This window comes from Egretta garzetta, unplaced genomic scaffold (assembly GCF_000687185.1).
Source record: "Egretta garzetta isolate BGI_Z169 unplaced genomic scaffold, ASM68718v1 scaffold56, whole genome shotgun sequence".
Lineage (NCBI taxonomy): Eukaryota > Metazoa > Chordata > Aves > Pelecaniformes > Ardeidae > Egretta > Egretta garzetta.
The window spans coordinates 6470833-6486460 of NW_009260182.1; the positions used below are offsets into that span (position 1 = coordinate 6470833).

Sequence of the window (15628 nt, forward strand, 5' to 3'; positions counted from 1 at the left end):
AGAGGGCACATCGATCCGTCTGAGGCGAAACCTCGTTCCTCCTCCCCGCCCCGTTCTCCCGGCAAAGGCCGCGGGACTGAAAGCCCTTCTCGCAGCTCCCGTGCCACCGGGAACCACCCGGAGACGGCTCCGGCAGCCCGCGCGCGGAACTCGCTCTGCAGCACTCGGAACCCCCGCGGGGGCACGCGCACCGGAGCGGAAGAAATCACGACTGGTTCAGATAATTCAAATGGAACTCAGGGAATGCTCTTGCGGCCGAAGGGAAACTTCTTGGTGCTCAAAACCGCTTCGCTCTCAGCCCTTCACCCCTCCCCATCACACGCTAGCAGCATTGTTCACCGCTGTTCCTACCCCATCTTCCAAGAAGATACCGAAACTGCTGCTTCTGAAGTGGTCGGGTTGTTCCCCGCAGCCTCATAGTTGGTTGTGGAGAATCCCGTTGTTCCCAGAAGTTTCTTTCCTAGCGTAGGATTTAAATCCCTGCAAGTCCTCAACGCATCTGGCTGATTCTGGAGCCCTTCTGTCCCCTGCTGAAAATGACAGGTCACACAGGAGGCGCAGTAACGTTTCAAGGGCTGGGGGACAAACAGATTTCTGCACAGCATGAGGGATGAGGTAGATACAGAGAACTGATGAGCTGGACATTGAACCGGGGACCCAAAATACTCAGATGCTTGTCACATAGCGGTCACTGAATGTGCCGACTTGTCACCGTATGGGGGCTCCTTCAGGCACCGCCAATTTCCCTGTGCACTGGAGGACACTGGAAGAATCAGTTTTCTTCCACAGGAATGCTGGAAGAATTTTTTGCATAGCACATTGCTTTGGATGAAAATAATATATTCAACCTCCTGGCTATGGACATTAAAAAAGAACCACTTCACTTGCCTCTGCCCAGTCAACGAAGTTAACAAGACATGGGAAATTTTGTTACCTTGATTTAAACATCACCAGACCTATACCAGAATATTCTTAGTATCAATACTAGAATTTACTGCATCTGCAGATTTAATATATATTCTGGTATGTCTGATTCCATAATTATTTTTGTGTTACTGCTAGAATAGTATTTTCTTAGAGTCCAATTTAAAGAAGACATTTTCAAGTAAACAAAATATTTCTTTTGGTCCTCTTTAGAAGCAAATTTCCATCTCTTTAGGTCCAAATTCAGACAGTCTGTCTGGAAGTTCTGAAACATTTTGGCAAGAGGGATGTTTCTCTACTTCCATTTTTTCTGATGGGTCAGGAAATGAGCTATCGTTCTAGCTTGGCTACCAGTGGAGAAGAAAAAGAACAAGCTGACACCTTCACATTAGGCTGGAGGGCTTGCATGCTGCAGCTCTAAACATTAGAAATCTTGCAAATTCAAGATGGGGAGATGAAGTATTGTCAGTATTCCACTTCATGTGAGGTTCAGCTGCTCTTGGATTTGCCTCTTCTAGCTACCCCTACTGATACCCACTTTTCTCTGCTGCATTTGCCTGCTGCAATGACCAACTAGACTTGCACAAGAACAATAAAAAGGAAAGACGGAAGTACTAGGATGTAAGAGAAGCTGAACTGCACTCCCTGTAAATCAACCTCCTTTCTTCCAAATTACATTAGCTAATGGTGGCAGCACCATCAGGTACATTCACCTTCAAAAGCTGCTCTCTCTTTTAAGTAATTCCAAGAGAAATGGGGGGAGGCTGAGAAAGAGAAAGGCAAGCTACACAAGGAGAATTGTAATAGCTTCCTGTCAGTTACTGCTGTCTGCATTAGAATTTTTTTTTTTTTTCTGGCATTCAGCCTGGGATTGGAGCATCAGCCTAAGAAATTTCCGAGCAGACACAGTAAGGTACGTGATGGTGTCTGCACACACCATGCACAGATGTCTGAAGCAAGACACAAACGTTCATTTTAAGGCAGAATGTGGAACTACAGAAGAGGTGCGTTACTCAACAGCCAAGTCTCTCTGTAGCCTGTATTTTGTACAGCTGATGGCACAGAGACACTAATGGATGGGACAGAAGTTCCGACTTTATAGGGACAGTCAGAAACCCAATTCCCTCCATACACACGATGAGTGAACCCCACAGGTGTTTCACTGTGAATCCTGAATGTACAGCTCTAAAGACCGTGTAAAATTCTAATTGCATTTACAACTACTTTACATGGATCAACATAGTTAAAGCTGAATCCTAGCCTGCATTTCAGCTGGTCAAAATAAAAATGAACCACAGAGATTAAACTATTAGTATTAGATTTGAAAAGAATCTATATCACAACTGGAGTAAGGGCCAGTTATGATGCTACAGTAAATGCTATGCCACAATTAAATACAATGCTAACAATGCTGTAATAAAAATACACCCTTAAAATTATATTGTTGTCTTAAATACATCTTTAAAAGGTGAGAGATTACACCATGGATCCTTTGCTTTCTGGAGTAACTATGTAAAAGCTCCAGACACTGCCTAAAAACAATTAGAGGATGAGGCTAAATGATTCTATGATTCTATCAGTTGTATTGTGAGAAATTAATAGAGTTGATATCCGAGTCTTTCTGCTTCTATCCAACTGCTTGGATCCGTCTTTCAGGTAAAGTCCAGCGTATTCACGCAAGTTTATCCTGAATGCCCCAATTCTTCTCATACAACTTCATACTACCCTCACCTACCACAATTTATTCTCAGCTGTCTCACCCTGACCTCCTTAAACTCCAATTTAACTGGAGTTTACCTTCAGTAGTGAAACTAACCTGTTGCTTAGATTCCAGTCAGTTCAGACTTCCTCCTGTCTGCTGAGCTACTGTGTTTGGACAGTATTAGCACTTAATGCACTTACTAGCACAAATGCATTAATTAGCACAATGACAGATGCAATTTCTTTTCTGACATGTCACCCCCCACCCCAACTCCAATGCTAGCCTACCTTATCCTGAGCTATCTCAAGCAGATCAGCCACCCTGCATCATTCTGTCCACCTAATTAGTTCTGAGCTGCCATCCCTAATCCCTAACTCCCAAATCTACTGAAATCCAGCCCATTTCCACTGCAAATTACCTGATGCCTCCTTATTTGCTCAGAGATGCCACAAAGTATCATGATCTGCTCTGATCCATTCCAAGATCCCCAGAACCATCTCTGAGACATTTCAGCATTAAATGGGTCTTTTCTGCGGGAAAGAATTAAGATGCCAGTCATGTCAGAGCTCTGGAACAAATCCTGCAGTTCCATTCTTCTCCACCCTTCCTAATTCCTCTGCAGGGCCACGTATTTCTCACTGCCAGCTCTGAGACACTAAATCATAAGAGAAGTGCACTTTGTTAAAGCCTGACAGAGGCTTTGGCTCAGCTGGTCATATCACTAAAAGGATTTTGTCTCTGATTAATTTCAACCTGTCAGTAGAGGTCTCTGGGCAGAATGAAGGAACCTGCCGCCCTGTGTTTCTGATTAATACAGCTTCTCGGAAGGTGCCTGGAGATCCATCAACAATCTTAATTAAATCCAACCAAATGGATGACAGCTAATCATTAAGGGAGTGGCTCTCTTGGGACGATGGCTGAAGAGTGGGTATGCAAGGATGGTAAGGGAGGCAGGTGTCTGCTTGTTTATACAGTGATGTCCCTGATGGCTGTGTTTCAATTCAATTTAGCCTGTTCCCAGTCCTTAAGGAGTTATTTTTTCTTCCATTCCAGTTAAAACTACCCTCTGCCAAGGTGCAAGAGGGGCATTTCTGCTGTGATTCTCCAGCTGCTGCACTTTGCAGACCATTTCCAGGGAAAGAATCTCATTCTCCTTTCCCTCCAAACATACACATGCACTGTTGCTCGGCTCTTATCCTACTTACCACCACAGAGGATTCAGAGATCCTTCCGTTCGAAAATTACTACAGTGACAGAAAGAAGAAAAGGCAATTCTTTTTCAGTTCTAGAAATTATCAATGTTAGGTATCCAATCAATATTATTCAGTGAGGTTATTTGCTTCCTAGAAATTGCAGTCCTTGTTAAAGGACAGAAAACACAGACTACTACTTCAGTACATAAAATACCCAGCTTCTTACTGAAAAAACAGGCAGCACCTTGTATCACAGTTTTGGCAGGAGAATGAGAATCTTAGCTTGTCCAGTGCAATGAATTGGATTGCTAGATTTTTAACCTTCTGTCAGACATTTATTTCTCCTCTCTTGTGTCTCAGAGGACATAAACTTACCCTAGCTTCTCAAGTCAATTCTGAGACACAGCATCAATAGAATTTACCAGTGTTTCACATGAGCAGTAATGAGGAGGTATCTATTTTTAGAACATTAATGCTAGTGAATAAAGCTATCCTGACAGCTTTGAAATCCTCCCTCTAGTCACACAGTAAACAGGCAAAATGCATGACAAGCAGTGAAGTGACTCACCCTTGTTAGTAGAAGTCTACCAAAAGGTTTACAGAGGTAATCTCTATCATCCTCGATATTTGATATCTTTGCAAAAGTTCCTGATTAGTCTCAGTTGTGTGTTCTTATAAGCACAGGCACCTGCACTGTAAGAACTTGATTAAGATGTTGTATACATTGTTCAGTCTGAGTATGATATAAACCTTCCGGTAGTCACAAGATGAGTGATGACATTCAGCCACCATCTAGCTGGTTTGGTTTTAAAGCAGTGAAGTGAGAAATCCAGTTAGCAGTCAAGAACAGGAATCAGAAACCTTTTTCCAAAATATTAATAGTTGCTGCAGTAACCTTCCTCCTTGTCTGCATTCACATAGCTTGCATTAGTAGAAAGACAGCTAGGATCATAAATTGAATTCACTTTGCTAAGACTGGCATTAGTCTTTGGACATGATATAGCAATCCTTTCAAATTCATTATGTAAATTAATCTCAAATTCTTCAAGGGTATGAGACCCAGCTCCTCCTCCTGCCTCCTACAAATAACAGGAGAGAGATGAAAGCAAAGCCCTGCTGGTAGAACCTCCTTTATTCAACATTTTGCAGTCCTTGCTGTGCAGAGAAGTGGATGTTGTGAAGGTCATTCAGCAGCCTGGAACAGAACTGCAACCACAGCTCTTTAGCCAGCAAGGGAGGATTCCCACCTATCCTGCCCCTGAGGAGTTTACCTGGCAGCTATACAAGTTATTCATACTACACACTGGAAGAAATATTTCAGCCTTAATTCTTGCGTACCACGTACAATCAGTGAAACACATTTAGTATATTAATTTAGGCAACAGACACATTGTTTATAAATCATGGACATATTGTGACGTACAGGAGATGATAAGCTACTATGATCTATTCCTACAGAAAAAAACCTCTGCAGATACAAGAGAAACACAAGGCTTGGGTGAGCATCATGGCTGTGAAGAGTGGTAGCTGATACTCATTACTTTTTGAGAAGTTCACCACCTGCAGGACTGTAAAAAATAATTAAACCTAAGAAGACACTAAGAACTCAGAAGAGAAAGCTATTGAAACTGGCTCATGACTCTTAACTACAAACTGGAAGTTGTACTTTGAAACTCATACGAACCCCACAGAATATCTGTGATAAAGTTACTTTCGTATCTGTGCTGCTTTTACACCTGTGTTAAGAAGGGATATGGCAATCAGAAATACTCATGCTTGGCAACAGTCATGAAGCTCAAAGCAACAGCCTTCTGTAGTGCATACATACAGCAAAAAAAACCCAAACAAAAAACACTCCTGTAGGACTAACAAAAAACCCTTGTTGACAGGTCACTAATATACTGAGTACAGATAATAAATAGTGGTGAAGGAATACACGGTTGTGAACTAGCAAATTAATGAATCAAGGTCCCAAGGAGTAAGCTTTTATCTGGTTTGCTAGCTACTCTTTAAGTTTGTACCACTGTATCTTCAATTCTGTTGTTATTTGACAAACATGCTCATTTTGCTGAGCAGGAAGGCAAAGTGAGGCCTTGGGACATCATTACCCAAGAATTAAGCAGGTGCTATGATGCACACGCTTATATTGGTACTTCCTCCTGTTACTCCTGCAAGGACAACACATTAAGTGTAGCCTGTCTAATTTTGGCAACAGCAGGTAAATTATAACAAATACCTGGACATGGTTATAAACCCTACACTTCTAGAAAAACTACTTAAATTACAGGATAAAATAGCAAAAGCAGAATATGCTAGTACTTGGTTTGTATTTTTCACATTTAGTACAAAAAGCAAGATTGGAATTTCTCTTCCTGACTACCCCAAACACTTGAATAAGAAAGGGTTTTGAGATCTAGCTAATTAAAAGCACCACGCGCTCAAAGACTACTGAATGATTTTCTATATAGAAGCAGGAAACAAAGAGAATCTGAAGTAACTGAAGGCATTAATTCAAACAATTTATTTAAATATCATTAAACTGTTCAGTAGAAGTTGATATTCAGAACTAAAGCAGCCTTGATTTGTTTTATCATAATTTAGTTCTCAAGCACATTGTGGCCACTTCAATCCTGAATAGACATATCTGTAATCTTAATCTGATTTGAGTAATCCACTTTAACAATTAATTCAAATATATTCACTTAGGTATTCATGTCTCCTGAGTAACTGAAAAAAAAGGAATGTAAACTGATGAATGCATTTTAGCTGAAGAATTATTTGTTACTGTTATTACAGAAAAGATAAAAAAGCAGTTTTCTCCTTAAAAAAAATCAGGTGAGATCTGCGTATATTTTATGTATTTTCCACATTTACAAGAATCCAGTGATAGTTACGGGTCTGAAGTCTCCTCTGTCAAGGTGCCCAGTTTTTAACACTGCAATATTCTATCACTTGAGAGGCAAACATTGAGATGCATATAATTACCTATACTAATATTATACCTATAATATCATACCTGTAGCATTATGAATGGGAATTTGAGGGGAGAAAAAAAAAAAAAAAAGAAAGATTAAATCTTCCATCCACAGCTAAGCAATGGATAGTGACTTAATTAGGGGCAGAATGTAGATTCACTCCTGTTCCTAACTTTTACTAACAGGCTTCAGACTTCCCATAGCAATGCATGAACTGCCTTACAAAATGAAATTACCCCCCCACACTCTAGACCTTCATTACCAACATTCTGTTTTAGGCACGGATAAACTCTGGCTATTTAGTCAGACATCGCTGCACTGTGGTCATATTTACCTGTGCTTTTAACCTGTGACACTAAGTGAATCTCCAATGCAAAATCGATTATTTCAGAGAGGTACCCAACATGGAAGGGAACAGTGGGCTTTATTTATATCTGTAAGAGATACACGCTATGCAACAAGGAAGATCTATCCAGATGTCATCACTTTTAGGAACTCCAGTCACAGACCAGGATCACACTGTATTAAGATCTGGTAGAGATACAAAACCATCTCAGTGCACCTGATTCTGATCATCCCCTTCAGCACAGAAAGACTGCAAGCTTTGTATCCAAACTGCAGAGACCACTGGAGAGGTACCATTGTTAAAATGTATTTGTCTTTGCAGAAAGCTGCAGATACTCAAAAAGAACAAATCAAAGGCCTCTGAATTGCTGGTGTTAAAGAGATAACAACAAGTCAAGACTGTAGCTGGGATTCCAGCTTTACGGAAACTTGAAAGAAGCAAAGCATACTAATTTTACTCTAGTTCTGCACAATACCAGGTAATACACTTTCTGGTGTGAAGTACTTTGTTGAAAGTTGTAAATATAAATAATTTAGTCTCTCATCCCATTGTACGTATCACCTGGAAAGTTAGCAAAAAAAGGAAAATTAGGCAGAGGGTAAGTGACCTGCCCATAGTTATTGAGTTACCCTGAAAAGCAGGAGCATTCAAGGCATGCTTACTTGGGGAGAAGAGGCTTTATTGCTGCAATTTCATAAGGCACAATTGCACTCCACAGACATTTGTCTTTTGTAATTCCTTCACTGGAAAAGCTGTTTGTTAATAGCAGCTAACAGGACAATGAGGACAATAAATGGCTGATAAAATATTTATAAAAAATGATTAATATTTTGGAGATTAAAAAAATCCCTGAAATAACTTCGGGTATTTGAGCAAGATTCTGGAGAGGTGTTCCTCTGAAGTCATGTAAGCCACAAGGAAGCTATACCAAATGCAAAAGGAGAGTAAATTCCTCTTTTGTCCCACATGTTGACACCTGTAAATCAGGAGTGGCTTCACACCACAGAGCTGAAATTCAAATCAAAGCAGTTGCTAAGATCTTCACTGCCGAAATCCAATCATAGCAGAAACTTACTCACTTCATGCACCAGAAAAAAAGAGTCTCTGTGAGAGTTTTTCTTCTATTTCAAGGCAAACATTTGGACCAAGGTAAGAATTCACAGTCTCAACTTTCAATGAAATTTTCAGATCAAGCTCTTACAAAGATGGGTCAGTGTTGCCTCGTCCTCTTGAGAAAAATCTCATGCATATAGTCCCAAAATCTTCCCTGATGTGACTCATTGCGGTGAATCATAGCGGTGAGGGCCTCACCCTGATCAAGGCTTTGCCAATAATCCTGTAGCCACATCTCTTTCCAACTGAAACAAAAAAAGACACCACCATAAACCATTAAAAAAATCAAATGCGTCTGCAGCTGTAATAGCACTGAAACCATTTTTTTTCTTTCACCTAAGAGGAAAACAGTCACAGAGATGGTCAGGACAAAGTATGTTGTCACCGTGCCATTGTGCTCCAAGTCATTTAAAGAAAATTGCTATGACAATTCTCTACAGAAAATATAAGCTTGCTATTAGCTCTACAATATTCTGAAAGTATCAGCGTGTGATTGTAGTGCTAACCAAAGAGACTAAATTACTAATTGTAGAGAATAAAAACTTCCATTAAAATAAAATCTAGCAGAAGTCCTTACATGATTTTGAGAGTAGCCTTCCATGACCAGTATGCGTGTAACAGCCTAAGAGTCAAATTTTTTCAAATAAACCATTTAACAATTAGAGAATGACAGCTGCTCATTACAAACTCGGGTTATACATGGCAGAGACAAAAAAATCATTGTATCCTTCAACCCTGACTCTATTCTTTATCTCCAGACTACATGGTTGAGTACACACTTTCTCTTTTACAGTGCATACATTCTCAAATTTTCATAGCACAGACTACATCACTGAGATTTTCAGCAATTCACTTCCCATTCACGATCACGTGGACTACTTCTCTCATTTGTGTTATATCAACATACAGTAATAATTTATTTATCTCTTCTCCACTGTATCTGCTACCTAGCCACATAAGCCCATCACAAATTTTGGAAAGAAGGACCAGACACGATGCTCTTGTTAATCTGTCCATATGAGTTACTTGTTAACTTATACACAGAGCTTTTTGCTTCTCCCTCCCAATCACAGAAATAAGTACAGTGCCTTCTGCGTTCGCTCTACACACCCTATATTAAAGCAAGCATGGCTGCACTGCCCAGAAGCAGATCTTACCCCCTACTCCAGGAAGACCAAAAGAAACGCACAACGTCATAGTCGCTTTCTTTGAGGAGCAGCGTACAACTTGTATGCCATGGGAATTAGTATTCTGGGGTCAACAGCATCATTTATGGTGGGACGTTTCTGTGGTGTACACCAACAGAGACCCCAAAACAAACCTTTTAACATAGATTACCATGTGAATGATCATAGACAGAGGTGTACTTCTGCATTAAAAAACCCCACGTCTGCCAAAAGGTTCCTTTGTAAAATGCAGCACTTGGAGATCACTTTGCTTACCAGCTAAATTCATTAACCTTTGTTCAAGGACTGCCAAAGTGAATTACTTGTTTTTTACAGCACTGAGTAAGGGCAGATATTAGGAAAATAAGTATACTTGCATTACATACCAGACACAAGACTAAGTGGCAGTAGGTAACAGAAAAAAGAAAATGTTTTCCAGCTGAACTCTACGGAAACAACACTGAAAGGAACTCCAGTATGCAAGTGAAGACTTTTGTCAAAAAAATTAAATAAGAACACTTTGGTATTTTTCTTTTTACATTGCTGTCATTGATTTTTAAGAAAATAATTTCACTCTGATTCTGTAAACTGGAAAAAAATGGTACCCCGGGATGTACAGGACTGTACAAATATCCTGAAACTACAAACTACGTACACCTGAAACATTACTGCCACGAGATACAGGTCTATCTTTAATCTTGGCTAGATCTATCTTTAATCCTGGCTGATTATTGGATTCAACTGCAAGAGACACCTTACAGTGTACACGTGGCAAATCTGATACACTTTTAAGTTGGTTTTCCTCTTGTAAATAAACTGTGACATCGATATAAAATGGGACTGGCAAAACCATGACGGTTTCAAAACATTCCTTTATCAAAGGCACACTGGCTTCTCTTTTCTCGTGCTACCACAGATGAAAACTGTTAAGGTAACTGGAAAGGTATTGTCACTTTGACTTCTTGTAGTTATCCTCTCAAATGCTCCACTTTTGCAAAATGAATCTGTATCAATGAAACAAACCAAACATTTCTCTTCACAAAGGTGAGAGTCCAAGAATAACTGGGGATTCCAGTTCCTACTGAACAGATGTAACTCACTATTTTCTGTACAAAGCAGCCAAGAATTCAAGAGACTATAGTGACCGACCCATAACCTAAGACATACAAGCAGTTGTTCTACAGCCTTTCTTCTGAAGCTCACTTGGGTGTGAAGCCCAGAAGTCCAAACACAAGTGAGGCTGCAAGCATAAGGATTTAAGAAACACGTCTCCACACTTAGAGCTAAAGGTATAATAATGTGCTCCAGCTACATACACATACATAGAGATTCTGATGCACAGTTCTGTCAATTCAGCCCATTCGTCAACCCTAAAAACAAATTACATCTGGGAATGAGGGTCACAGAGCATGCAGATGCACAGGGTGACCATATTGTAATTGAGTACTTGCTCTAAAAATATATAAACTCCAATTGCCTTCGTTGTTCTCAGAGTTCCAGAAGCCTCCAGAACCCAAAATCACAGTGTATGCTTATAGTCATACCTTGTATATTTTATCACTTGTAACTCCACTAGGTTTATAATTTTTCCAGTTCTCTAAAGTAACAAAATACACAATTCATTGGCTCAGTAGAAATCATCTAAATTAATCATATTGCTGACATAACATTACTGTCAAACTCTGACAAAGCATGAGCATGTTTAGCTAATGCTTTGGTGGCAATTTTAGGCTACTGTTACACCATTTACAATTCTAAGTAAACATGTTCCACTTTAGAGATAAAAATGGTAAAAGCTCAGGTCCTTATGAGATAGAAACCACCGTATTTCACTGGAGATTGCCTTGATCATGCCTCAGAAGGTACAGATACATCTTTCTAAAGTAGACAGCAGACAATGTAAAAGCTTCCCTGGTACAATTTTTCCAGACGCATCTCATGTCTATAAACATGGGAAGAATAACACACTATGGTTCAATGAGACGTGGAAACTTCTGTGGGATGCAACTGTAGCTCGGATTATGGACCAACTGTTCCAAAGTCCTTGCTGATGACCACTGCACAGAATGATGGAGTACCTGAGCCTGCAAGCACAGGCACCCATGCTGTGCCTTCAAAGGTATTTCTCTACCGCCACCTGCTGCTCAAAAGCAAAAGAAAATCTATGCAAACGTAGAGAATACTCCCATAGCATGCTACAAGGGAGAAGCACATTTTGCTACCGAGACTGAGAAAAGGTATTACTATAAAAAAGCTCCAATAAATCAATCAATGAACAGAAAACAAAGGATCATGGACCCCTTTTACTCACAAGCATAACTTTTCAATGAGTCAATATGAGAACTAATTGTACTGTGAAAAATGCTTTTTAAAGACAAACATTCCAAGTTTTGTGAAATATGGATTTCCTAAGAAACCTGAATGACATCAGGCTTATTTCCTTTTTTGGTTTCAGTTGGCCATTTTTGAAAGCATCCAAACATAAGACGAAGTAGTTCCCCACCCTTATAAAATTCTTCATACCTTTTTGTGGATGGATAACATAATAAAAACTTTTTCAGAGCTTCATAACCACACAGAACTTAGTTTTGGGTTAGCATACTTGAAATGATGGATTCCACATTTTCAACACACTGTTTCTTCTAACATTTTAACACTCCTAAGCATTCAATTCCTTATTCTAGGAAATCATTAACAAAGCTGTAAATCGATACAAACTGGGATAGAGTATTTCCACAACTTCCTTTTGGACAGTGCAGGAGATCTTCCCAATATTTTCAGAAAGTCATTAATTTAATACTACAGTGGGACTGACATTAGAACATTGAAATCTTTGGTGATAGCTAGCTATGAACATAGGCAAGATCTGCTATGGTTGAGGGTTTATCTTTATGATGGCTGTGTAATAGCTTATGGAAAGTGAATTGCATGCACTTGAGTAATTGCCTAACAAGACAGAAATTGTTGCAGGTAATGCAAAAAAAAAAATTACAAACCTGGGGGATCCAAACTTGTTAGACTAATAATACGCACTACAAAAAGTGCACACACGGTTTATGAACTGCAAGAACCCTTCCCTCCAGCACCTGCAACTTCAAACACTGTCAATGGAAAAACTCAAGGTTTGGGAACCCAAGCACTGACTTGTTTTGTAGCAACGCATGTATAAATACTAAGGACTAAGTAGACAGTGCCAACAAAACTCTATTCTGCCTGTCAAAAGTGGTTGCCTGAGGGTTGGTGTGGTTAGTTCCCTACTGACAGACTACAGGGAAGCTCGCGCTAGAGATGGGTGACACTGGGCTATATGGGCCTGGGAGATTCCAGCAACACTAGCAACCCCTGCGCGCAAAGGGGAAAAGAAGCCACTCAACCTATTCTCTGCCCTGCGTGGTCCCTTTCCTAAATAAATGGGATGGTGTCCTTCAACACAAGCCAGAATTCTGTCACACAAAACAACAAGAAGTGTTGTAAAGTATTCTGGATGGGCCTAACTTCTGCTCTGAAGTCAACAGGAATTAACCAGGCCTGCACTGAAGAGCAGCAGCCCCATTCTTAACGCAGTGCTTTGTAGAGAGGTACACAGCTTCTTTCACCCAAGGGCTACCAAACACTTTACCATCGTTGTACTGAAAAACATCCCTCCTACAAACAAACAAACAAGCAAACAGAGGCTAAGATAGACAAAGGATAACCGCACTGCCCAAGGTCGCAGAGAATGTGAACAGAATGTTACGGGTGTCTCACACTCCTCATTCAGCCACCAACCAATACCACCGTCCAAGCCTCTTTTTCAGCCTCGGTGTTACACAGTATTAGCAGAACTACCATACCACCCACAAGACGTAATAGGAAGTGCAACTCGAGATGTATTAAGAGATCCTTTAAGTACAACGCATTGTTAAAAATTACAGCTACCATTATTTGAAGCTTTTTTTCCTTCACAAAGCATAGTACCGGTACATTACCTGTCTCCTCCAGAGAGGTCTTCAACACTTCCAAACCCAGGGATTGGCACAGGACATCCCATGTGCTTGAACTGAGCTATGCGAGGTTTGGGAGCTGGAATTCTCCCACGGGACTTTTTGTGTTCCTCCTCCTCTTTGACCCGGATGTTCTCCCTGTCACAGATGAAACACTCAAAGCCATTCAAGTAATTGGGCAGAGTCATGTCATTCACACCCCACTCCCGCCTCTCCAAGCTCTCTAACAGGAACTGGTTTTTGATTCCACCATGGTTTTTATACTCTAGGTACTTCATATACTCCTCTCCATTCTTGTCCAGGAAATCAAGATACTTTGCCAGCTCTTGGGGACTGTCAAAGTCGTCTATAAGAATGATGGAGAGGTTGTTTGGCATCCAGTCCCGCACAGCTGGAGAGCCTCGGTATACTGGGACAGCACCCAAGTGCATCGGACGCCACAGCTTCTCTGTCATGTAGTCATCACATATGGCATTTTCCAAGGCCAGATGAAACTTGTACCTGGCGATAAAAGTCATAAATTCAGAATCTTCTGTAGTGGCTGTAGAAGTGTCTCTCAGTCTTTCACTGGGAAGCTCACGGTTATGCAGGCATTTCCCATAGGAGTCAACCTAAAATAACAACCGGCATCTTTACAAACTGATTTGTTTGCCCGGGGTTTGTTTTCAGAGCTTGCAGTTTTCATAACATTCCTAACTTGGATCAGTTCCTAGTTTAGCTTCACTTTCACTCCAGGTTCTTTTCCTTGTGACCATTCCTAGAGTCCCAGTTCTAACAAGTGCTCAGTTTCAAACGCAGCATAAACTATGCTACAGATTGAGGAGGGGGGGAGTGAGCAGAAAGGAAGATGTCACCCCAAATTATTTATTACTAGATAAATCAGAAACTGAGAGGTAAGGAAGGGCATTCAACTCACTCTATGTTAATTTAAATGTCTATTTCTACTTAACAGAGACCCAGTATTTTTCCAAACAGTTACCACACACAGTTCCTGCCAGTCTCAGCAGACTGGCAAAAATCTTCCATTTTTTAGGCTGAGAAAAATTGATGCAGGAAGGTAAAAGAATACTGTCTAAAAATGGAAGACAATACACTTGATCTGGAATCTGCTTCATTCAGTCAAATTTTAAAAATTATTTTGTCTTTACTTCACTACAGAGTACATGATGAACTTGCACAAGAAATGAATCACTACCAATAGAAACAGCAGAAATGACTAGGAAAAAGATGTTTCAGATAAAGGCTAAAAACATGGGGTTTTTTTCCTAATCTACTATCCTTCAGAATTTTTAAGAAAAAAAAAAGCACTAAACATCTTTTCCGCCTGAAAGAAAGTACCTTATTTCAGCTTATGAAGCTGCTCTCCATCAGCTGTGCCACAGCAGTACGAACCACCACAGAAATAACACGGTCCTACCACCACACAGGTAAGGAGCAGATTCTCGAAACACAGTGACCTGTCTTTTCATTGCACGCCTGTACCTTCAAATGGGAGCAAGGCTTGCAAACAGGCAGCCTTCCAGACTTAAAGGTCCAGGGACTTCATCAGCTTCTAGCACTTGGTCCACAAGCCCAAGCTAATGTGGGCTTAGCCCAACTTGCGGTGACCCCGAGTCTGGCTAACTCCACAGCTAACAGCTACCGTCAGGCCTACCTACTGGCACGCGGTGTAGTCTAGACCACGCTTTGGGAAGGAATACAACTAGTTTTTCTGTCCAGCTTGTAGTCGGCATGCATCCCGTTACGATTCGCGTTCTGGCTAAAAACAAGGACAAACAAACCCCGTTACAAAGAGGAGGTGGCGGGGGGGGCAGCCAGGCGGGCCAGCTCCTGCAGCGACACCGTGCCCCCACCTACCTGGATGTACTTCATGAGCTCCCGCACGTAGCGGTCCCTGTCTGAGGGGACGTCGCAGTGGGACTGCATGTAGAGCACCGGGGCATAGCCCCTCCGCCGCCACGCCTCCTTCTCGGCCAGGGGCAGCGCCGGGCCCCGCAGGTACCCCGCGCCGGGCAGCCACTGCAGCGTGAGGGGGTAGTCGGACTCCCGGCGGAAGGTGGCCGTGTAGTTGAAGAGCTGGATGCCGGGCGGGTGGGAGAGGACGTAGTTGTTCATGGGGGACTCCTCGTGGAAGAGCGCCCAGGTCTGGTGGGACAGGCGGGGCAGGGGCGCCTCGTAGGCCCTGAAGTCGGTGCCGTAGAAGATGAGGGCCTTGGTGCGGCGGTG

General features: G+C 41.4%; 1 protein-coding gene across 2 annotated transcripts; it reads right to left on the bottom strand.

Annotated features, from left to right (window-relative positions):
* Positions 1–25: 25 nt before the first annotated feature.
* FUT11 (fucosyltransferase 11) lies at positions 26–15622 on the bottom strand. Of its 2 annotated transcripts, XR_004842410.1 has the most exons (4): positions 15260–15609; positions 13388–14013; positions 7129–8498; positions 26–822 (listed from the first exon to the last, which is right to left on the bottom strand). XR_004842410.1 is itself a non-coding variant. In XM_009641872.2 (3 exons), the coding sequence occupies exons 1-3, from the start codon at positions 15515–15517 to the stop codon at positions 8351–8353; spliced, it is 1032 nt and encodes a 343-aa protein (XP_009640167.2). In that variant the 5' UTR covers positions 15518–15622; the 3' UTR covers positions 4912–8350. The 2 variants fall into 2 exon arrangements, 1 of the variants encoding a protein (XP_009640167.2); XM_009641872.2 differs by lacking the exon at positions 26–822 and having other exon boundaries at positions 4912–8498; positions 15260–15622.
* Between the last annotated feature and the right edge of the window lie 6 nt (positions 15623–15628).